Here is a 25,909-nt window from a genome sequence, read left to right as displayed (position 1 = left end):
TCCTCGTTTCCTGCATTTTCTTCTAGCATGGCAGAAAAACAAACTAGATTCTAAATGTACTTTTCATGGCAAACCAAAGTTGGTAAATCACAATGTTACTTGATATTGCTTATGACTTAAATAAAGTATTAATGTCCATCTCAGCTCTGTATGTTGTCCAGTTTTTACAAAAGTCAGTAATTTGGTTCCTTCCGATTGTATTTTATACTAATTTGCCTTAAATATATATGAGCCTAATATAATAATCATCCATCAGGTTTACTATTAAATAATCCCAGAAAATTTCTTTGGAGGTGTTGGTTTCATAGATTGCACAGATCACAATTCCTCCATTTAAAACAGAAATTAATACTAGCTCATAGAAAAAAAGCATATTATCATTTGATAAATACTTTAGTGTAAATCTTACAAAAATACCTGATACAAAATAAAATCGCTTTGAAATTTTTTGTTTTATTGAATCACTACCCACCCAACCTGCCCCCATGGCAGGCACTATTCTTCTTTCTCTCTTTCACTCTCTCTCTTTTCTTCTGGGCATTGTGGTTTGAAATATATGTACTGAGAAGTTATCATGTATATCCCTTTACCTGCCTTCAGCATTTTTAATCTGTTTTGTGCTTCTAGAACACCTATATTTTTAAGTAGGTAAGAAACTCATTTCTTTTAAAAATCACTGCCACCAATTCTATTCAGTGATTATAACCAAAGTTCCCTAAACAAATCAATCTGATTAAAAATCACTGGGAAAAAAAAACAGAGAGAGTCAGCAGTGATTTATTATGTATGACTAAATAGGGAAGAGTTGTAGAATGTAGAATGAACTTTGTGGGAAATCTTAGAAGTCACATAGATGATGATGATGATAAGATTTCTGCCTTCTATGAGTTCTTGCCTTCAAAGGAGAGTGAGGGGTTATTAACAGGAGCTCAAAGGCAAGAAGGGAATTTCTTTTCATAAGTTCAGTAGGGAGGAGAAGGAAGATTTCATGATAGAGATAACTTAACTTCAGTTAAATAACAGGTACAATTTCAAAAGCCAGGAAGAAGATTATTGTAAATATAGCAGTTGGGCTGGGGACAGAAAGGCGATATATATATATATATATATATATATATATATATATATATATATCCATAAACTGTATGTAGTCTTGTATGGATGAAGCTTTTGATAAAATAAAGGTGGAGTTTTCAATGCCCACATCTGGAAAACGGGGATAATAAATCATTTCACAGATTATAGTAAAGCATATATTAAGTGCCTGGTACATGTGAATACCATTATCATTATCCCACACACTAGGCCTTTTATACAGTTTCTCACAATCTTTTCCTGGGAAATAAGAAATAGACAATATCCTTCACTAATGCTCAGGTCTTGGGTACAGGTAGAGTGGTTGGAATATGTCTACAAAATTTATGTTTTCAATTGTATCATGAGATTATTAGAAAATAGTCCCTACATAAGAAAACACAGGGATGAAAGAAAGGAAAGGAAATGAGAGGAAAAGGAAAGGAACATTTTCTCAAGTGCCTATGATGTACTAAGACCTATGTTTACACAGCCCCTAGATACTAGAATTTATATGATTATAACTTAAAACCATTTTTTCTTTCATTCTATCTTTCTTCCTGGTCCTAGAATATGGAGGGTCTTTGAGGACAAAAAGAAATTTGGAATCTGACCTTTCTTTATAAAAATGAGAAAAGGAAATAAAAAATACCAGACAGAAGCTATTCTTTTCAAAATGATTTAAAAAATGAGAATATGATACTTTTATTATGGTGATATTTAACATGCTTATAAGGGCAAGTATAGGATTAAAATCCTACTTAGAATTAATGTTATTACTTACTTAATATTTTAAAATGGAAACTGTAAGATTTCTGGAAGACTTTTAGAAGTATAAATGATATTTTAGATGCAAATAAGATGTTATTTTACTCCTGTTATCCAACCCAATAAAAATATTTCTCTTTAAAAATAATAAAATAGAAAGAAATCATGCTATTAACTCTGACCCCAAATGCAATCTTATAGATAATATGAATTTCATGCAAATACCACGTGAAGTTGACAGAGACCTTAGAACTAGCACACTGAAACCCATGGTGATCACCTACTACTTATCTCTCTCCAAATTTGATGAAAGAAAAAAAAAAAGATTGCCAAGTCCGTAGGTTATGCATGGGTTATGTGGCGTGGTGCCTTGCAAATACACTTTTCTCAACTTTTCACTAAAACATGGAAGATAAAAGCTCCACTTTCTCAGTCCTTTTAGGGGAAAGCTTCCTTCAAGTTTCTAACTGGGTAGAATTAAATTGCACCATCAAGGATCCTTTCCAATCTCTGCCTCTCTGCATTTGTATTTTAATCTAATCCATCCCTGCCTTAGCAGTCATTGACCTTCAGGTACTACAAGTAAATAAGAAGACTCTGGACAAAAGAAAAGGCTAAGCTTTCCTTATCTCACACTCACACAGCAGTGTCAACAATTCCAGTCTCTGAAAAATAATGAGTGAGAGCCAGTCATTCCAATTACCAAGGAAACAGCAGCGGGGTGATTTATAAACAGCATTTGGACATGGATTGTCTGGCATACATGAAAATTAGAACAAAATTAATGCCTTCTAATCTGGATACAGAAATTCATTTAGAATTTGAATTTAATAGCTAGGAAAACAGAGTTTGATTAACCAACCTAGTGAAACCCAAGGGGACAAGGTGGAGTCAAAACCCCCTCAGGCCAATGTTCTCTTTGAGAAACTGGCTAATTTAAAACAAGTTCTGGAATTTGCTGGCATTGTACATCCTTCCCCAATTAAACTTTAATTCCAAACGTTAGCAAGTTTTACAAGTAGGAGAATGTAACTTTATCATCAATGATAAAATACTGCACTTTTGTGAAGTAGCAAATCAAATACACAGACATCTAACAGATATAGTTGGAATTATATTACTTGACATGGAGATGATAAAAAGTAACTCCTTCAAGTTGGAAGATACAGGTTTAGAGAAGCACTTACATCACCAGAGTGAAGTTAAAGGCCCTTAATAACGCTTTGGATTTCTTTCTGAGGGGCTAGTTACTGAGATGTGAGCCTTCCCTCCTGCTCAAGGCATCTACATGACATTTCCCAGCAAAGGTTCAAGGACAGCACTACTGCTGGGTTCTTGGTACAGATGGATTTACTAATCTGAAAGCATTTCATCCAGTTCTTTTTCAATTCTTCAAAAATAGTGAGTTCACATATTAAGAAATCAATAGGAATTTATCCAACAAATGAACAGAAACTAAGCAGCAATAGCTCAGGATAGTTCAGCTGTCTCCTGGGTGATTTTTAGCTATTTGCTAAACCTGACAAAAGCATATTTCTGAGAGAGATTTTTCAGTTCTTTGTCTTTATTTCTATGGGTATATCCCTTTGCTGTTGTCTTAGCTCCACTGCAATTTTGTTACTAATTTTGATTGGGGTGGGGGGGGTGTCACACCTGGCTGTGCTCAGGGTTTATTCCGACTCTGTCCTAGTGGTGCTGGAGATCAAACCTGGTCAGCCGGATGCAAGGCAAGCCTTGCCCACCTGTTATTAATTTAATCCCCTCCTCTAATCCATGGAGCTAAAGCTTCCTTGCAAAGGAGCTTCAGGGAATGGAAGGTCTCCAATAGTGGTTAGTTCTGATTATTTTACACGTGCCACAGAAATTCTAGCTTATTTTAGCTGTGACCAAAACTTTTAATTTCATTTCTATAACATAAGATTATTTGAATTACGTGTCTCTGCCGTTTGTACTATAGTCACAGTTTTCTAAGTAGATAGCAGCACTAGGATCTATATTCTCTGGTCCACATCACTGCAGCATTCCTGGCTCTTCACAGCGAACCTTTGTTGATGATAAACATCCTTGAGCTGAACCCAGGTAACAGGAAGTTGAACTGACTTACAGAGACTACACCTTTCATCCTCTTTGGGGAGTTCATTTACTTACTTTCCTAGTTGGCAAGGCTGGCAGGTGCCTTTGACCCTACAGTGTTGTTGTTGTTTTTCCCCAATCATATCAAGTGCAATACCACAGAGCAGCTCATTACCATCCAAGGAAGTTCTGCAGTGAAGACTCAAGCTGGCGTGTCTAGTGTCTAGTAGTGATGCTGAGACCCCCAGTGCACTCTCTTATCATGTCCAGCTGTGGCTGCCTTTCATTAGTGGTGTATCTGCCTCCCACTTCCTTCCTAGTTCCCGTTTTAGGAAGAACTTCCTCAGGTCTTGTCCTCTCAGTACATCTGGACTGATTATTCCAACAGAAGATAAGTCACTTCCAGCAAGGAGGACGCCTGAGCTTGGCCTCGGATTTGACAGAGTTTGCATTTCCCAGGACATGATCTTTAGTTTCAGAAACCCTTAGTTTCTGAATTGGGAATGTGGTATTTATTTCTCTTTCCAACTCAAGAGGCTTCATTTCTTTAAAATACTGATCCTGTCTTGAAGCAGTTCTAAATTTTCAGATAGGGCTTTCAAGCTGGCCTATTTTGTAAAGCTCTCTCACACTCAGTTTTAACTTTAATGTTAACATCTACAAAGTGCTTTGAGATGTTTTCCGGAAGGATGCTGTATGTACCTTTTGATTGATGGCTCAATCAATGAGTGGTCCTTCCCAATGTTACTCAAAGTACTTAGCAGAGAGCTACAAATGCATCTTATGTCTTATATCCAAATTCTTCATTATCTCAGGAAACTCAAAGTTGAGAAACAGACTTGAGACCACTTTTAAGGAAATATAAACTTTTTCTTTATGTCAGCAATGCATAAATAATGACATATGGACACTGTTCATATGAAATAAGCATAATATTTCCACATACTAATAAAATTAATAAGTTGTACACTTTAAATTTTGGTAGTCAATCTTTGTTCATCTCAGACAATAAGCAATAATATATTATTTCAGGGCTGGAGCGATAGCACAGCAGGTAGGGCATTTGCCTTGCATGCAGCTGACCTGGGTTTGATTCCTTTGTCCCTCTCGGAAAGCCCGGCAAGCTAGCGAGAGTATCCCACCCACACAGGAGAGCCTGGCAAGCTTCCTGTGGCATATTCAATATGCCAAAAACAGTAACAAGTCTCACAATGGAGACATTACTGGTGCCCGCTCAAGCAAATCGATGAACAACAGGATGAGAGTGCTACAATGCATATTATTTCAATCTATAAATTCCTATTAAATATGAAATTTTGTGTGATAAATTGTTAACTTATGAAGCATAATTATCCCAAGTAACTGATGAGTAGCAAAGTAAGGTAATTTGAAATGCTAGAAAATAGACAGTTTTTCCATTTTATATTACATTGCATCTTTGTTTGAATGAACCTAAGTATAAGAAACTTTTTTATCAGTTTCAACTTTTTATGTAAAAATTTGAATACCTTTCCCTATTTGTATGAGGAGATAAGTACAGAAAGAAAAGCAAGTACAGAGATGTATATTCAAATCCTATTATGTCACTGAAGGCAAAACTCACATGAAAACTGAAGGTTAACTGAATGTGTCTATTGTTCTAAGTAATTGAGTGGATTCTGAAATATGATGTGAAAATTGTCAGCAGCTACAATGAAAAGTATGAACAGGTCTATATTTAACGACTGAATTTCTTAAATTTCGAATTCTCAGGGTTTTGCTGCAAAATTTCAGTATGATTCTCTTTAAATGTTTCAATGAGAAAAATTTTTCAAGACACTATAAAATTAAACTGACCTTTCTAATAACATAAAAATTAGGACCACAGTTTGAAAAGAATTAATCAATGCTTACCATTAAACTTTTAAATTTTCTATTTTCTGCAATGTGAAAGAAACCATCTCTTGTTAAAATCTTGATGTGCTTTGCTTCATTATTGTACCTGGGGGCAACGAATAACTTATGAATATAAATGTGTTTTTAATCAGTAGAAATCAATAATTACCAGAGGGCATGTCCCAGTAACATTATAGGAATTAATTCTTTAGACAAAATATATACCTATGCCAATACATCATTGACAGCTAATTAACCAAATATATTTACTAGATTGGCTGATATTTGAAGTGAAAAGGGAGAGTTGGATTTGACCAATTATTATGCCCAATTTATTTAGTAAGTCCATTTGGAGAATACAGAGAAACAAAATAAACTCTACTAATGTAGACTCCTAGAATTTACTAGAAAAACACACACATCAAGTCACCAAAAATACAATGTTATGAAAGAAATCTAATGTACCAATTAGCAGTCTATAACACTTAATACAGCTTTTAACAGATATTTTCAAGTATTAATGAACTGTCTGGATGGATGCATTATTTTTGCTGCAATTAGAACCTTGATTTTCAACTTCAGTGTTATACATGTCAGATGGTTTATGCAATTATGAAAACAGGAAATCTATTTCTGTAAAGTACTTGTCCTACTTACTTAATGCTAATTGCATATTCTCCTGACTCTTTGGTCCTGTGCCTCACCAGGTAAGTACTATTTACCCTATTAATAAGTTCAGTTTCTGCTTGCAATCTTTCCATTGCTCCAGCATACCTGTAAGAAACAATAACAGAAAATTTGGAAGAGAGCAGATGCTAAAACAAGCATATGTCAAAATTTAAATTTAGTAACAAATCTGAACTGTTATACATCTACAAACAATTTCATGGTGTTAAAAAACCCCACAAAATTATTTAATTCACGGAAATAGAAATGTTCTATGTCTACAATAAATGAACAGGGCTTAATATAGAGTAAGCACTCAGTCTATGTTTATCACATAAATAAATGGGACAAAGAAATGAATCTTTGTCTTGGGTTAGAAAATGAATCATGTCAGGTTCACAGATAAGAAGAAAAAAGACTCAGAGAGGAGATTTCCCTGCATATGCCCTTTCCTGCACATGCGCACATACATATGTATATACATATATACACGCACACATACACATACGCACGTGGGCACACACTTCCAAGTCATCGGTATATCCCATAGATACCATTAAATTAAGTCTCCTTTGATTATCTTTAAAAAAAAATTCTACTGACAATTTTTTTTGGGGGAAGCCCACCTAAATGGTGGTCGGGGAAGACTTCTGGTTTTGTGCTTAGAGACCACTCTTGGAACATGTGGTGCCAGGAAATTGGAAATGCAAGGCACATGCCTTAACCTAGTGATATCTCTGGATCTCAAGTAACACATGGAATTACTCTTAAATATTTTCTTGGATAGAAAAGTGTTTCACAGTTCTGATGACCAATTTTCTTAACAAATTAGTAGTGAGGAAATTTTATTTTTATTTTCAAAAGCAGAGTTCAACTTCTCCTCAGCTGTGTTTATCGTCACATCTGAATATTATCATAGTAACAAAATCTCCAAATTTATTTAAAATATTCTTCATAACCCTTGACATCAAATAGAGTAGGTCAAGCAGTTAGTAAAAAAAAAAAGTCATATATTTGGGACAATAAAAGTTAAAGGAAAATTATTTGTTGATAATGTTCTTGCTCATTTGTGGGATAAAGAAACAAAGTAGGTGAGTAATTAATACCCAAAGACAGCAGAAACAAAGGGCAAGGGAACAGAACAAGTGCTTGCATCCTGTATTGGAAGTTTGCCCCTTTCTGGGGAGATGCACAGAAAGTTCAGGGAAGTGATTAAGGGAAGTGGTCGCCCTGGACAAGGACTGGGATCTGAAAGGTGGTTTGAGTGATGTGCATGATACCCTATTAGTAACAGAACTGTAAACCACAGTACGTAACAGGAGTAAAAAGTGCTTGATAGAGTAGTAGGCAGGAGGGCAGGGGAGAAAATTGGGGACATTAGTGGAGGGAAGTGGTCAGTGGTGAACGGAATGGTGATTGAACACTATGCCTGTAATGCAATCATGAGTAACTTTGTAACTTTGTAATTTATTGCACTTCAATAATTTTTTAATAAAATTATATGTTGAGACTGGCTCTTTCATGTTATTCATGTGTGCACATTCTAAAAAGCTCTGAATGAGAAGGATTCCTAAAGCAGCATAAATATCAGCCTTAAATACAAACTACTTGGGGCTGGAGCGATAGCACAGTGGGTAGGGTGTTTGCCTTACACACGGTCAACCTGGATTCAATTCCCAGCATCCCATATGGTCCCCTGAGCACCGCCAGGAGTGATTCCTGAGTGCAGAGCCAGGAGTAAGCCCTGTGCATAGCCAAGTGTGACCCAAAAAGAAAACAACAACAACAACAATAACAACAAAATACAAACTACTTAATTTAAAATTTGCATGATAGACATTAAATAAAAGGTGTTGAAAGAGGGCATATGGTGAAGTTGACACTGAGCAGAGAAGAGTTAAGGCATTTTATGGACATGGTAACTTTCGTTAAAAACACAGTTATGAGTCCTGAGCAATAGTACAGCAAGGAGAGTGCTTGTACTACACACAGCTGACCCAGGGCTCAATCCCCAGCATCACATATGATCCCTGAACACAGCCAGTGGTGATCCCTGAGCACAAAGCCACGAGTAATGCTGAGTATAACTGAGGCAGTCCAAATGCCAGGGGAAAAAGTCAACTCTGATAACCTACAAAGAATGGTCGTCTTGAAGGTAGTTATGATAACCTACAACCATGGCACAATCTTGACTCACACCTTCTGTTCAATCGTCTCTCTTACAACCCACTTCACTTCAATGGTTTCATTTTCTTTCAGGTCCAGAAATTCACTAAACTCCTTTCACTCTCATTCTTCTCAAAGACTGCACTCCTATCTGGAAAACACTCCAACTGCACAAGCTCCTTCTCATACTTAACAGGGAAGTTTTCTTTAGCTTTCCCATGTAAGAAATTATACATCTCGCATTCTCCAGTTCATTATTCTCATTATTGAATCCCCATTTTCCTCCACAGAACTAGTCACCACTTGTATACAGGAAAGACATCACTATCAAAGTAATATATGAACTCAGATATGAAAACACAGCCTGTCCTATGATCATAATGAAAAGCAGCAAATTTACATCTGATCGGCATCAACTCTGGATTTTAAGTATTTTAACCTCTTTTTGAGATGACTGTGTATATTTATAAACAACATGATTAAGTCACAATATATGTAGTCTAGACATTAGAAGGTATATTCTTTGTTTTCCTCTCCATGGCTATTCATTCCCTCCTTTTTGTAACCTCTCTGTTGTGAAGTCATCATCATCTTATCTAGACTTGTCAGGTTCTCACATCCAAAGAATGTCTGAATAAATTCATTCCTGGGAGGTTGGCTTGCTCGGGCTTCTTTATTTTTCTTACAAAATCTTTTCAAATTCTTCAAAAAAGATGGTAAATCCTCAACTACACATATTTTTCTTTTTTAAAAAAAATGAATCACCGACAGATACAGATATAAAGCTTTCACGATCGAGTTTCAGTCATATGATAGAATGCCCCTCCCTTCACCAGTGTAATTTTCCACCACCAATGTTCCCAGAACCCCTGCCTCTATGAGCACACATCTGCCATCCCTAGCTATTCCTCCAACCATCAGTGATTTAGAACAACACATATTTGTCAACACAATGCATGTACTGCACCTTCTTGTTTTTTCTTTCCTATGGAGAAAAGTCTCAAAGGATTTCACTTGAAACTATCTTCTTGGTCTAACTAAGATACTTTCTCTCGCAGTCTGCTGAATTACTGTAAGCTAGAAATGTTCCCTTGTTCCAGTTCTTGGATTTGTCCTCTTTCTCTTTCTCGATTTCCTAAGTTCACCCTTATGTTTCCTACAAATGGATTCATAGGACAAAATATATTTGGAAGGTCTCACATCTATGAAAAGATTTAATTTTACTGAATAATTCAGAATTTGAGTTTAAAACTTCAAGGTGAGAAAAATTCTTCTTAAACTTAAAGATACTGCACCTTTGGATTTAATGCCTGTCTTCTGATTCTATGTTATCACATTGTATTTTCTTCCCAGAAACTTTCATATTCTTTCTGATTTCTCTACCTTATAAAACTACACGATAATGTACCTTCTGGCTATAAGCTGTACTCCCTAACTCAATATTGTCCTGGGCTCTCAGTACCATCTTTGATTTGAAGCCATATACCCTTCTAAGAAAAAAAAAACCTTTATTTTTTTTATTAGTGCTTTGATAATTACTGCTTTCAGCAACTATCTTTCTGGAATTCTTACTAGTTGAGTGTTGCAATTCTCGGATTGCTGACATAAGTTCTTCCCCTCACCTTTAACATTTTTTCAGTCTTACTCTTTTACTTCTCTTCTCAATAACTTCTGCACATTACTTAATTTAGAAATGCTCTTTCTTGTTTTTATCTCTTTTATGAAACACACAGCTCACCCAGTGGATGTATGTTCATCTTTAAGTCCTGGAAATGCAAATTCATGGCTTGCAAATAATTTCCTTGGGTCAGTCTAATGCCTGTGTTTTCTTTTACTTTGTTGTTGTTGTTGTCGTTACTTCTGTTTTTTGTTGTTTGCTTGTTTGTGGGCCATACCCAGCAGTGCTCAGAGCTTACTCCTGGTTCTCTGTTCAGGGATCACTCCTGGCCAGGCTCAGGACAATACATGGTGCCTAAAACTGAAACTCTTATTGGTTGTGTGCAAGGCAAGCCCCCTTCCCACTGTATCATCTCCAGTAATGGGGACAACTAAAGATAATCATCTTGAAATCATTATGTCTGCGTTTTCTTTAGGTTCCCTTTTTCTCAGTGATTTAACTTATCATCTAGATTCAAGTCTTATATTCAAAGTTAGTTACTCCTTTCATCTCATCTTATTTAAAGGGAAGACGGTCAAGAAATGCTTGGGAATTGTGACCTGTGGCACCAAGATGACTTGGAACTGATCATCTGACAAAACCCTGATGGTGAAACTGTGTAGCACCCAAATATCAGGACAGCATGGTTTTTACTCTGGGTCTATTTAGTTTTAAAAGATAAAAAAAAATTCAAAATCCTATCTGGATGCAACGAGAGGACAGTCTCTGTGTATCCCTTCAGTCATAGTACTGGAATTGAATTGTATGAAGAAACTGGGAGTTATCACCATTCAGCATATAGACTTTCCTCTTTTTTTTTTTTTGTGAACCCTCTGCTTTCAGTGTGATTAGCAACCTCAATATTTGCTGAACTGCACTGCTCTTTCCTTACATGTCTGAGACTATATAATAGACCTAATTCTAGTGTTTCTTGCTAGGATAGGAAAAGACAAGTTGCCTGGTTACTTGCAGGAAGGGGCAGTAAGACCTTACTCCCTATCTCTGATTCTCCACACATAGTCTCAAATAATTCCTACACTTTAAGGACAGGCCTCATTCTTGCTATCATAATATCCACAAATGTGGATGATTACTGGAGATAATCAGTTTGATTTTCTGTTTTATTTGCAAGCCTATGTAGGACATGAAGTTTACCTTTCAGAAAAAAAACCCTTATTTTTAAATGTGAAAATAATAAATACTGTTGGTTATATTCAATTTCTAAATTACTTGAGGGCCATGCATCATCGATTTTCTCTAATTGGCTTAGTATTTCTAAAATTGAAGGTACCATTTCATGGTTCTGTTGATCATTTTGTTCCTGAGCAGAAGGCATTTCTCAAGAAACCGCCTGCTTAGCATGCTTACGTCCAGGCTGCTCAAGGGGGAAAAGAACATTTAAAATTATACCGAGAATTATTCTTTGTTTCTTCCTAGTTTTCAAGTTTCTTTTCTCATCTGAACATCTTGATGATTTATCATTGGGAACAATATTATTTTAAAAATTTAAAAAATATTAAAACCCTGTGATGTACAAAGTTATTCACAGTTGAATTTTAAGCATAAATGGTCTAGCACCATTCCCACCACCAGTGTCATCTTTTCTCTACCAGAGTCTCCAGGGGTCCCCTGCACCCCCACTCCTAGCCTGTCATCTTGATAGGCAAAGTCTGGTTGTTGAAGTTGGTCACGAACCATAGAACTCTAACTAGCCATATTCTTAAATAGAATTATATACTGGCAAGGAAATACTGTAAAGCAAAGTGTTCAAAAGCCTTTATTTAGCACTGTGACTGGTTCCCAGGTACCTGACTACCTATCTCAGAACATCTGTATAGTTATGGACTAATATTTTTCTCTAAAATCATCATCTCCTTAACCATTATGCTTAGCTATATGAAAAACAGCCAGAGAAGGGAGGAAAGTAATCATTGCTCTCTCTTTTCGACAGTCCCTGATGTTTTTCGGTGTGATTCTCTGTGCTGTCAGCTCTAGACTCCAGACTCAGATACTTTTAGGATTATAGTTTTGGTTTTTATTTTTTTAATTTTGTGAAAACTGCAGCTATAATGTCTTTCAAACTAGTTAAAAGTGGGGGAAATGTTCTCATTGCTAACACAAACATGGGGTAAGTTCCTCTGAAAGTTTCACTAAAGCTCAGGGACTGTATTCAGTAAGGCCACTCCAGTCATTGCCACAGCAGCTGATGGGAATAATTCCTCACCTACACAATACATTCCTATAGTTACCTGGTCTTTTCCATACTTTGATTATAGAACAGAAAATAATCTGAGTATTTTAAAGATAAAAGACAACTCAGGTGGTGAATACAATTGTAAGCTGTACTGGCATCTAAGGATCTTCAAATATCTCACTTGTATTCCTATCCTGATACCTGGCTTGTATGCATATACTATGATATTAACAGGATGAACATGTGTAGAACAGTCTTTACCTTTGTTTCCTCAACTATATAAATAGTAACAATTATGTTTAGAGAGCTGTTGGGAGAACAAAATGAAATACAAAAAATACCAAACCTTTTATAAATACTTTGTGCATATTAGCTATAGTATACTACTGATAACTATTTTGCATCCTATATTTTTCCTTCTAGTTGAAGATACCACTGTCTCCTTAAGCTGATAGCAGTTGGGAGAGAGAGTACAGAGTGTAGGGTGCTTGCCTCTCATGTGACTGACCCAGGTTCAATCCCCAGCACCCAAAATAGTTCCCTGACCCCTGCAAGAGTTATTCCTGAGTGCAGAACCAGGAGTAAACCCTGAGCATAGCTGGGTGTGACCCCAAAACAAAAATGAACAAAACAAAAGCTCACATCTGAGATAATAATTATCGCTATTCACTTCTTTGCTTCTATGAATTATAATAGCAGTTTCTAAGAATTTAATAAGCTTCATGGAGATACCAAATTTAGCTCTGGGGAGACATTTGGATGTTATTCCTCCTATATTTTATAAAATTAATTTTTAGTATTTAATATCATCTCCATTTTTGCTGTTGTTTAAACCAAGTATTAAAACTAATCATTCCTCTCTTTTTTGAGGCAAAATCTACTTTTCTATGAGATACTTATTTTCCTAAGTCCAATTTACAAATTTGCATATGTTCATACACACATAACAGTCCCAGACAAAGCTATGGAAATACCAGCAGTATGTAAATTCATTATGTTTTTGTGTTTCATCCGAAGACATCTTTGCCATGACAAATGGAAATGGAATGTGGTTTACTACCCTCACATTTAAGGCATCCTGGAGCTAAGGGTATTTATTTCAACTTAGCTACATAAACATTTTTAATACTTACCAGGGTTGGCAAGAATAATCTACTGGTTTGGGCACCTAGGATATAAAAAGGCAAAAATAGATTAAGTTTACTTAAGGGAAGCTTTTAGAAATCAATCATTAATTCAGTTCAGCTGATTCAGCGCTATAAAACCCTAAGTAGTACAGTCCTGGAAGTATCCATCAGTAATTTTATACAGAGTGAATCACAGAATATGTCAGATAAGTAGAAAATAATTCATTTCACTTTAATTCATTCTTTCATTCATTTTACTGTTACTATACCTCCGAGGGGAGAGATAACAGGAAAAATATGAATTGAAAACTCTTGGCATTTATTATCAAGGCAGTTTAATCCTATCATAGAAAATTAAAATGAAAATGTTAGGAAAACCAAATAGCACTCTGCTTTCCCAAGACATTGAGAAAACAGGCAAAATCAACAATATATACTGGGTATACACTCTTACTCTGTAAAATAAATTCTAAGCTGATTTTGAAGTGCACCTACATGAAAACTTTTTTTCATGAAAAAGTACAGCAAATGCTTATCTTTCCTGTTTCTCTACAGAACTTGCAGAAGAGGAAAAACTGCATTTTCTATGCAAATTAATAAAAGATGAAAGACAGCTTCTAGTTATTGATGGCCAATATAAAATGAACAAAGGCAAAGAGGTACACTAACATTCATAAACATACAAATAATTAACATATATGAAGTGAGAGAAAGTTTATAAATTCCTATAGGTTAGGAAAGCTTTCATGAAGCATCCGAGTCCTTGCTATCTACATTAATGGTATCCCTGGGCCTTTTAACAATGGGTGACTAAAAATACTTAACCAGGCTGAAGAGATTGCTCAAAGGAATGAAGAACATGCCTGTATTTATGAGGCTTCAGGTTCAATTAGAGCCATCACATGGCATTTGAGCAGCAGTGGGTGTGACCATGATGGCTCTGAGACTACTGGATCTGGACAGTAGCGCATTACCAGACCCAAGAAATGAACATTCAAATCCCACACTCCTGTCTGAGCACTGTCAGTCATCATACTTGGTCTCTGAGCACCACAGCATAGGCCAAAATAAGAACAAACACAAACACAAAAGCAAAACCAAAAGCCAAGCCAACAAAATTGTTACCCTCATTTGTAGCAGTAACAATGGTATTTCAGAGGTCTGGTCAGTGAAAGGAAGTCTCTAATTATCTGAGTTTTCACGATGGTCTGCTACTCTTTTGACCCTTTATATTAATAATTTTATATACATGTATATAAATAGCTATGTACCTTTCTGTTCACAGCATCACTAAAGTTGTTCATATCAAACTTATTTTTATACTATGGACCATATTTGATTTTATATTTTGAAGAGCTTTTCACTTTGAGTTAATTTATGTCTTGCGCCTTCCCATCCTGGGGTAGTAAAAGCTTGGCCGACACAGACACTGGGCTTCACGTTCACAAACATTCGTGTTGGGCTGGTCAGAGGTTGCTGTGATGCTCCCATAGGCGCTCAGTGGTGGCCACGGGCTGTCACTGTGGTGCCACGGGTCCTGAGCCTCTGTGACCGCACTCAAACCAGGACAGTGGCACTGGTGACTGAACTCGGGTTTCATGACTGTGAAGCATGTGGTTTTAGCCACTGAGCCACCTCCCGAGTTATATTTTAGATTTCACCATCATTAAGATCCTTATATGTCCGAAAGAATGTTGAAAATGAATCACACATTCAAACCCTGCAAATACACTCAGAGCATTTTGTTTCACAAGTAGAAATCTGTCTTCAACAGTTTCCTACTGATGATACACACAGCCTCAGATATCTGCTGAAAAATATATTTCATCTTCCTTTCACTTCTGTTCTTTACATATGTGCTTATCTCCCGGTGCCTCTCCCCCTGCTTATAACACAAAGTGATGGAGAAGTGACATCGAGAGGGAGAGAGGCAGGCAGAGAGGTAAGGACTAAAGAGAGTGAAGAGAGGGAGAGAGGAAGAAAGGAAAGAAAGGAGTAAGGGCTGATGGGAGGCAGGGAGAGTGGGAGAAAACAATGAAGAACAAAGAACTTCAGCATAACCTCACTGTCGATTCTCTTGCCAGAAAATAGCTAGAGTCACAAAATAAAGGGAGACATCAAATTCTAGAGCAGAACATATATCTTCTAAACCTTCCAGGTTAGGTTATGTTTCTCGAATGGGCACGGGCTTTCTTCACAAGCTTGCATTTGACTTGGAATAACTCCACAGCTCCTCTGCTTTCCCTGTACAGAAATAGCTGAATTCTCAGGTCAGTTCTTTTAGCTTAACCTGAGTTATGTGTGGAAACTGGACATAAAATTTGGAGTTTCCCCTTTGTACATATTTCTCTTTGTGTTTGCAATGGGCGGCAGTGGGGTGGGGAGCATAATAAATATGGAATCACTTTGAACACTTCTAGTTTAGAATTATTTAGATCACAGAGCTGGTATGACTCGAAATCCAATTACTGGGTGTTTTAGAATCTAAGGCTAGAAATTCTTAGGAAAGAATGCTTTGTTTCTTTATTGTTTTGCCCACCCAGAGACAGGATCAAGGGAAGGAAATCAGTGAGAAGACATGCTTATCCACCTGGCTCACACACTGAGGTTTCCAGGTGCACAGAATAGCCTCATCTCTCTCTCCAGTCACCATATTGGCACAAATGAAATAGTTTCATATATGGACCTTTTGTGTTTTCTGCATTCGAGGTTTCTATAGGTATATTTTCTAATTTCTAATGAGGCTGATATGTAGAAAAATAATATGTAGAAAAATGATGGTTTTTTGGTGGGATCACACCTACTGGTGCTTGGGGATCACTCCTGGCAGTGCTCAGGGGACCAAGCAGTGCTGGGGATCAAAATCATGTTGGTTGCATGCAAGGCAAGTGTCTTAACACTTGTACTATCCCTTGGGCCCCAGAGAAATATTTTGTTAAGCCCAGAATGAAATACTTATCACTATTTTTGGATTCCTGACAAATAGTATGTCCCCTAGTGAAGAGATAATTATCTGCTCAGCTGCTTATTTTACCAATCTCATCTTCCAAGTCTGTACATGGTTCACTTATCTGTACATTACTGTTCTACAAGAAATAAATTCATGATTTCACTAAGCCATTGTATTTATTATTTGAAATTATAAAGACAACTTCTTCATAAGCTAGAATTCAGAATATCTTTGAGTAATAAATAAGGTCATCAAATACCATCGATATGATCTTATAAGCTGATTTTATTAAGATTTACCATTGTTGATTGCCTACATTTCGATACTCACTCATGTTGGTTCCTTCCTCCCTACTGTTCTTTTTTAAATATTTTTTTATTTTTTATTGATTTTTTTTCTTTTTGGGTCACATCTGGCGATGCAAAAGGGGTTACTCCTGGTTCTGCACTCAGGAATTATCCCTGGCGGTGCTCAGGGGACCATGTGGGATGCTGGGAATCGAACCCGGGTGGGCCGCATGCAAGGCAAATGCCCTACCCGCTGTGCTATCGCTCCAGTCCCCTGTTCTTTTTTTAATCATAAAAGTTTATCAAATACTGACTACATGCCAGGCTTTTCCTAAAACAAGACTTCAATGCTGATTTTATGCCATATTCTACAGGCTGTAAAAGAAAAAGAGTACTTACTATATAAAATACTTAATAATATTGAGTTGGTATCTCTAAGTTTTTGAAGGCCTTAGAACATGGTTCTTGGTACCTGCCTATATATATAAATGACACTGCTCAAGGCATCCACTTATATACATGGGCGGAAAATTAGATAAGTAATCACTGTTGAATATATAATTCAAGGGTATAAAACCAATAATTTCTTAAGATCACAGCATCAGATAAAAATATGTGACATATCACAGAACTAACAGAACAGCCCGTGCTTTTTGATTCCCTTTGTCTCTGAAATTAATTAGGTTTGAGTGAATGGAGTAAATTATACTATAGACTATATTCTAAAATCAGGGATGGAAAACACTTTTATAACATAGAAAGACCCATTTTAGAAATCTAAAGAGGGTTGAAATTTAGAAAGCAAAACAGATTAAGAAGGCTTTTCTTTTTCTCCCTGAATCATGGGCTTCATTATATTAAAGAAATTTTATTTACTTAGACTCAAAACCTTTAAAAGTTTTGTAAAAAATAAGCACCCTAAGCTCCAGATTATGTTGAGAATGTCACCCTAATCAAATTTATAAATCATATAAAACACCATAGTACACTCCTAATATTATATGAGTAAATACTCATTCATTTTCCTTGTAGGCACCTAATGTGTTTGATGTTTTGAGAAATTTTCATTATGATATTAAACAAGAATGACAACCTAAACCATAGAAAAATGTATTTAGAAATTTGATTGAAGTGTTTGTGAACGTGCATGCTTTCTGGCATGCTGGTGAACACTCCAGTTGAAGTGTAATATCTCTCTGTAACCCAAAGTGACTGGGAATAGATTAGACTCAAGAATTCTCACCTGCACGGTGAGATGTACACTTTAACTGTATATGTAAACTGCAGATTTAGTTAATTCCATCATAATTTCACAGAAAATTAAAGGTTTTAAATTTGACTAAGCTATATTTGCCTCTTAACATTTCAAAAACATTTTGACAATGAGAATCATAATTGCCTTTGGAATTTAAATAATGGCCATCATTCAAAAATGAAATAACATGGTCTCTTTAGAAAGTATTAGTAAAATTAATGAGATCTCTGGCCATTATCACTTGAACATTCTTGCACAATTAATTGCAGTCTTTGAAGCAAAAAATAATAAATATAATATTCATACTTACACATGGGCAAGGCTTGACAGCATCACTTGGAAAAAATCCAACCTCTCCAGATGCTAAATTTCTACCCTAAATTAGAAAAAGAAATGCCAATGTTGAAAATAAATTGACAACAAATGATAATTTTATAAGACTGTATACATAGTGTTGTTACTCAGGAGCTTTAGAATTACTAACATGTTGCATAGAGTTCTAAGCAGTAAGATAAGCAGAGAGGTTTAAAAACTGTTTTACTTTATTGGAGGTTCCAGATCATGATTATGCAATAAGAATTCTACCTTCCAATCCAACATCCAATTTTCTAAATTTTAAAATCATCAGTCCATTTCAGAGGTAATTTGCACATGCTATCTTCCAATCTGATATTGGCACATCAGAGAATATTGGTTTTGTCCAGGGTCCTAACTAATCAGGAATTCCATTTAATGGTTACTATTCTGTGAAACACATGAGGACCCTACACTAAAATAATGAAACATTTCAGAGCATGTGGAAATGGAAAACAATGCCTGAAGCAAAATCTCAGATGGGTTTTAGATTTAGGATAAAGACAACGGTAAAGATTTAGGGTAAGGATTATACAACAAAGCCACACTGTTACTGAAGGGGAAGACATTGAAATAATATGGAAAACATAAGCAAAAAAAGTGACAAAGGTTATTGTTCTTGAAGAATTTTGGTCAAATCTTCTTTTTAAACAACTCTCAGGAATTGGAGAGATGCGTCAAAAGGCTAGAGTGGAGGCTTCTCAGCAGGAGGCCCGAGTTCGATCCCTGGCACAACATGGTCCCCTGAGCATTATTAGGCAGGACCCCTTAGCACTGCCAGGGGTAGCCCCTAAAGTAAGAAATATATATCATTACTAAACCCTGCACCTTCCCCCCTTTATTTTTCAATAAGACAAACTACACTAAAAATATATATTCAGAGCATAGTTTGGCAGTCAGAACATGTAGGTGGTGTAACAATACTATATGTTCAAAAATGGAGCTTTGAAATTTGCTACTTAACAATTTTATGTTTCTCAGAAGTTCAAATGAGTAAATACACCCACTCAAATATGATGGTCACATGTGCTATCATTTTTGATGAGGAAAGGTCACCCCCAAAATGAGCAGGAAAACATCTCCCTCTTGAAGCAGTATCTCCTTTGGTCTAAAGGGTTTGTTATCAATTTATAGAAAAAACTGGGTGGTTGGAATCCAGAATTTTTTTTTTAAAGTTCAGGAATAAAGAACAGAGAGAAAGGGGAAGATGTGGAGACTCCTAGAAAAAAATATTGATGCAAATGAACCAGAAAGAAGGCAAGCATCAGATAGAGAGGAGAAAAGAAAAAGAAGATCCAGAGCCAATTATTGTTATTTGGAAAGTTTTTGTATTGTAGTAAGTGAATAAGTGAAATATTAATTTACTCAACTATAAAAATTTGGCCAAATACTTGAAGAAAATGTAAAAATGTATGTTTATATTTTCTCCCATATACAGTGAAAAAATGTATATACTTAATTATAATACAATATGGAAAGAGCTAGAGAGAAAAGACTGGAAATTCAAAAGATAGACTGAATATTGAGGGTTTTCGTATAAGCTATGTGGAAGAGGTGACAGATGAACATAAAAACTACAGATTTTAAATAAATAAAGATAGATTTTAAAAGTCTGGTAAGAAATTATAGCAAGACAAAGACACAGGTAAAAAAAACTACAGGATGTACAATGGAAATGCAAAATAGTTCAATTTTCTATTGGAAGCTAACTTCCAACAAAGAATGGTTAGCTTATATTGAACGCATATTGTGTGCTTGACTCTGCTCTGTTTTTCATTTAATCGTTACAATGATCTTTTGCAGTAGAGTCAGTCACTACCTGATTTATAGGAGAACAAAATGAAGGACAGACAAGTTAAATGATTTATCCATGATCACAGAGCTCAAAAATGACAGAGCCAGAATTCAAATTCAGATGTTCTAACTTCAGAGCTCTATATTGCTTCTCTACACACATATGTGACTCAAAGGACATAGAAATAAGGTGAAGTGACAGCAAAGAACCAGTTTGATACCTAAATTTATCTTTGGTTATAGGGTTTTAGTCAAGGTGCTACTTACTTTAGAGTTAAACTGACAACTGGGGAAGCTGCCTTATAGATGGCAGGGGGAAGTATTAGACAACTGTACCATGGAAAGAGAGGACCTGGGTGATGGGAACATGGGCATTGAGTTAATTTTACTCTACTGGGTTTGCCTATTTGAGAAGAAAAGGCTATAGCATTTTAAAGATTAGGGTAAACGTCTTTGAAATAAAGATAATTATATAATCCATTCAAACAGATAATGCAACCTTAGGTGACAATCATTTACTTGTATATTTTTAAAAACAATTTATAAATTCATTATTTATATTTTGAAATGAAAATATATAGATAAATGAGATAATGGACAATTGTGAATCTATCTGAATTGTCACTGTCACCGTTATCCTGTTGCTCATCAATTTGCTTGAGCAGGCACCAGTAACATCTCCCTTGTGAGACTTTTTTGTTACTGCTTTTGGTATATCAAATATGCCATGGGTAGCTTGCCAGGCTCTGCCGTGTGGGAGAGATACTCTCGGTAGCTTGCCAGGCTCTTTGAGAGGGGTGGAGGAATCGAACTTGGGTCAGCTGCATGCAAGGCAAATGCCCTACCGCTGTGCTATTGCTCCTGCCCATGGATTCAAGTATTTACCAAAATACATACTGAGCTGCTGTTTACATAATTTCAGAATATAGTGTTCTACAACATACATCCCAAAACAATGAAAATTATATTTTCTGATGCAGGCTTATTCATTTAAACCGGTGAAATGACAAAATCAGGCTTTGATGAAAACATGGAAATCAACACAAATTTTACAATGCAATTGCCAGTTGGATGAGGTGGGCATTGATTAATCATGTTAGTCATTGAATGGTCATGGTGGAAAACCCAAAAGTCTCGAAAAATATATGGATGAAATTATGTAATTCTATTATGAAAAGGTGTGACAGTGTTCTGATGAAAATTTAAAGACTGAATATTGAGGATTTACTATCTGAACATACTTATGTTTATATTTGTGTTTATATTTATAATGGAGTATTAGAGGAATACAAAAGCTAAAGTCTATATTTAAAATATTGACCTTATGTGTATGCACTGGAACACACAACACAAAATGAAAAGGCTTAGGGATTTATAGTTCATTTTAGGATGCAATAGTAATGTCATTAAAATAAGGCTATGCAGATGGCAGCATTTAGAGAGAAATTAATGATTGGAGCAAAACTGTTATAGAAGAAAAGGTAGAAAGATGAAGACAGAAAATAGAATTTATGGTAATTAATGCAGTTAGGAGGTAGTAAGGAACCACACAATATGATGCAAATCAGATCAGAAAGTAATAATAGCACAGAGACTACAATGACTGCTTTATTCAGCTGTATCAAGTGCCTTATGAAGTTTTATTTTAAGCATGGCACTGAGATATAAGTAACAAAATATTTGGAAATTACACAGCTAGAAAGACATTTTTAAATGGCTGCAGTGTTACCTCCTTACCCAAATATAAGGTGGTATGGGTGGGAAACTTATACTGATAGAGGCTCAGAAGGGGAAGGATAGGGTAATTTTTTTTCAGAAGAGAAAAACTAAGAATTCTGGGAGCACATTAAAGGAAATAAGTCTATTTTACAGGAGATAAGCCTGGGAGCACTTCATAATGGCCTTTCAAAACTATATTTGAAGATGTATCAAATTATGGCTATCATAAGAATGGTGAACTGCCAATTTCCATTCTTCATTGGAAGAACAACAAATGGTCTTAATCTATGGGATGCAGAATTTTGGGGAAATCGTTGATAGTTTTATGAGAGTGCTCATTGGCCAGTGTAATAGTACCTATTTCCTCAGGACAAAAGTGATATGGGCCCTCTTACTCGGACTAATACTCTATTCCTCGGAAATCAACCCACTCATCACCTCCGCTGTCATCTCTTCTATAAAACCACCTTTAATCAGCAACTACTTATTTAATCTTAGCCTGTTCTTCCACTGCACCTTCACATACTTGCAGTAAATATGCCACAGGAAATTATTACTTTACAGTCTTCTTACTGGACCATAAGCCCTTTGAGCTAAGGAACAATATGTCAGTCATTTTTAATAACATAATGTTATAAAAATTGCGACTGTAATTTTGTTCTTCCTTCACACATTTCAAGAGCACTAATCAGGAGTCTCTTAGGAGGGAAAATTCTACTTGAAAAATGCCAAGGTCATCTTAAATGTTGTTTGCTGTAATGAAATCTCTCAGCGGTACAGGTTATACTCTGTAAACGGTCAATCACACCCCATAGATGACAGAGAAGAGAGGTAATCTAACATTTTAACAGATGAACAAAATAACATTCTCTCACTATTTTCTACAAGATGTCAGTTTTAGCTCTGGGAGATAATGCGTCCTGTATTCAAAGATTTCTCCATATTAATGAATAGACTTCCTACAACATTTGGAAGATTCAAAAACCAAAGAAATGTGTGGGAGGGGTGTCGTTAGTTCCCTGGAGGATGTGTGTGGGATGTACATTGATAATTCATTAATATGAATGGGTGGAGCAGTTGTCTGAAACTGCAGACTATAGCTGTGAAATAAATCATTTTCAAAGTGAATGATTCGGTGCACTTTATGTGATGACCTAGCTAGGAGATTTCTGTTAACCTGGATCAGAGACACCAAGTTGAATTTCCTTCTTTATGTTTTTGTGTGAGAATTTTATTCTGGGTCAGATAATCACCTTGTCATTTCTTTTATGCCCATTACAAATGCCAGAGATATGGAATCTTCTCTAAGTTATCCTCTGATCTGATATTTGTTCTTGTAAATCCTTTAACATCTTCAAAGTTAACCTTAAAACAGTCCAACAGTGTCATCTGATATACTGTAGGGAAACATCTTTATATGCATTTATTATTTGGGACATTCTCCATACTGTGTGATGGAACTTATGTAAATCTAAAAATATAGGTTAGGGGGCTGGAGCAATGGCACAGCAGGTAGGGCATTTGCCTTGCATGCGGCCGACCTGGGTTTGATCCCCAGCATCCCATACGGTCCCCCAAGCACCACCAGGGGTAATTCCTGAGTGCAGAGCCAGAAGTAACCCCTGTGCATTGCTGGGTGTGACCCAAAAAGAAAAAAATAGTATAGATTAAGTCATGATTAAGAAAATAATTTCTCTGCAAAGGACATGAGTATATAGGTTATGGATAGTATGTATTAAACACATATATTCACTTTTATAATTTAAAGGAAAGGGTAATTGACACAATAATTAATGTTAAATTAAAATTAATAAAACAATGCCTTTTCCCTGGGAAACAGATTTATTTCTCAAACTAAATAACATGTAACTTTCTCTGAAATTCCTGAACATTGCAAATACAAGTAGAAATGAATACTTAGACATATTTATTCCTCACTGACCTTAGGTTTTAATTATTTTATTCAATAAAAGCACACCTGAATCATAATCAGTTAAAATTACCTTAAATGTATTTGGAAGAAACAATATTCACAATCTTCCTAAATAAAATATTAATTTTAATTATTAAACAAAATATTAATATGCTAGATGGCAGAGCTAAACCTGAATTTTTAAACCCATAGACAGGATAGTTTAAAATGACAGAGAATGTCCTCCAAAAATCTTAATCATAAATTACTATGTTCCTAACTTTGTGAAAGAAAAAAGAGAGAGCGAGAATTGCTTTAAGAAAAATAGTGTCTTTTCCCTGTGGCTCATTTATCCCCTTAATACCACCTGGATTGGAGCTTTAATGCACTCCTAGAATAGCACTGAACAATTTGAAACAGATGTGAAAAGCTGAATGTAAAAAGGACAGATTAATGGTTATTTATGAAAAATTGGAAATTCTCCCAAGTTACAATGCTCTAAACACTTTCAACATATGCACGAAGGTGCGGTGGAGATTACCAAGCAATTTGTCACACACAGGTAATGGCCAGAGCACCTGTCACCATGCCCAGTCACTCTCCCACTGTCAGAAATATGCAGGGGGGGAGAAAGGAGACAGAGAAGGTGGCCATGAATTATGGAAATATAAGTCAAATTATAAATTGGTTTACTGACTGGATGGAGAGACGGGCGGATGCATGAAGGGATAAAAAGTAAAGAAGGAAGAAATAATGAACATAACTGGGAGGAAGCATTACTTTGGAACCATTCTTACGGGCTTTGTGAGGACGTGCAATGGGACCGAAGGACTGGCAATGGAAAGAAGAGCAGGACAACGCCCCTGTCTGACCTTTGGTAATGAGAGAGCTGTGATCTTAGCTGCAGCCACTCTGTGCCAACTGACACCAGTAAAGTCGGGGATCAGTGTTAGGGCTTGGAAAAAATACAGCAAGGCAGCATCAGTCAGCAGGGATGTTGCATTAGAAGAGCTCATTCTATCTCAGGTCCGCTTTAAAGAATGTAGGCGAGTTCCAGTGGTAAAACAAAGATGATAACAAGGTATCATTCTAATCCAGATGTCAGAATGACAATTGAAAAAAATACTCTGTAAATACTGAAAATACTGATTTTCTATATTTAGCATCCTTTTGCTTTTCATTTATTCCCAGGTGTTTTTTACTTCTAAATTTCAAGAAGTTTAGAAGTATTAATTTAGTTAGAAGTATTTCATTTATTCCCAAAATTTTTTTTACTTCTAAATTTCAAGTTTGTAATTGTCTTATTTATGTGCTATCAAAACAGAATAAACGCCAAGTGCTAGGTATAATTTTACTTATATTTAGTTGAAGTCACAATTAACAGACTTATATAACTGCCACCTGAACAGGAAATACCACATTCCAGATAGTTCCTTTCTTTCTCTCAAATATCCTACTGCCTTCCTTCTCATATGCACACATATTCGTTTATCATTAGTTACCTCTTACATAATGAGTAACAGATATTTTCCACCAGCAAATGCCACGGAAATTTGCCAAGCATAATTTCATACAGTTACGCTGATGATTTCTACGGTAAGTTCAAAATTATTCAGATGTACACACAAAAGAATAATATCATAAGGCCATGTGCTTTTAACATTTGTCAGAAAGAATAGGAACATTCAGTATATAAGCAGTAAAAACACTCTTGAGATTTCTCAAAATACTATGAAGTTCATATTCATGGCATATTTCGCTTGACTTAAGTAACTCTCAAAGGCTGAGTTCTGAGTAATTCTTTTGTAAAAAATCATTGGATTTTGTTCTAGGGCCTTTGAAATTAAATTTGTTGTTAATTTGATGGGCTAATAACTATGTCACATCATCAAAACCCCAGAATAAATATCTCAATTATATTTGATAAATTTTTCAATGCAAACAAAATTTGTTTGTGTTTACTATATCTCTAAAATTTTGGCAGAGAGAAGTGTCAAAAGCTGAAAAAATTAAAAGTTGTGAAATGTAAACTAAGCAG

At 35.7% G+C, this 25,909-nt stretch overlaps 1 protein-coding gene across 3 annotated transcripts in view; it reads right to left on the bottom strand.

The window, feature by feature from the left end:
• The window catches only part of VAV3 (vav guanine nucleotide exchange factor 3), a 397,029-nt gene that overhangs the window by 22,331 nt on the left and 348,789 nt on the right, over positions 1-25,909 (bottom strand). For all 3 annotated transcript variants that reach the window (XM_055145748.1, XM_055145749.1, XM_055145750.1), the window contains exons 21-24: positions 18,403-18,468; positions 13,607-13,641; positions 6,448-6,564; positions 5,809-5,896 (exon numbers count right to left, since the gene is read on the bottom strand). In XM_055145748.1, the coding sequence (XP_055001723.1) occupies positions 5,809-5,896; positions 6,448-6,564; positions 13,607-13,641; positions 18,403-18,468 (306 nt within the window). The remainder of the gene's footprint in view (positions 1-5,808; positions 5,897-6,447; positions 6,565-13,606; positions 13,642-18,402; positions 18,469-25,909) is intronic.

This window comes from Sorex araneus, chromosome 8 (genome assembly GCF_027595985.1).
Source record: "Sorex araneus isolate mSorAra2 chromosome 8, mSorAra2.pri, whole genome shotgun sequence".
Classification (NCBI taxonomy): Eukaryota; Metazoa; Chordata; class Mammalia; order Eulipotyphla; family Soricidae; genus Sorex; species Sorex araneus.
Note: the sequence above shows the minus strand (reverse complement) of the source record. Positions and strands in the feature narration are given on the sequence as shown.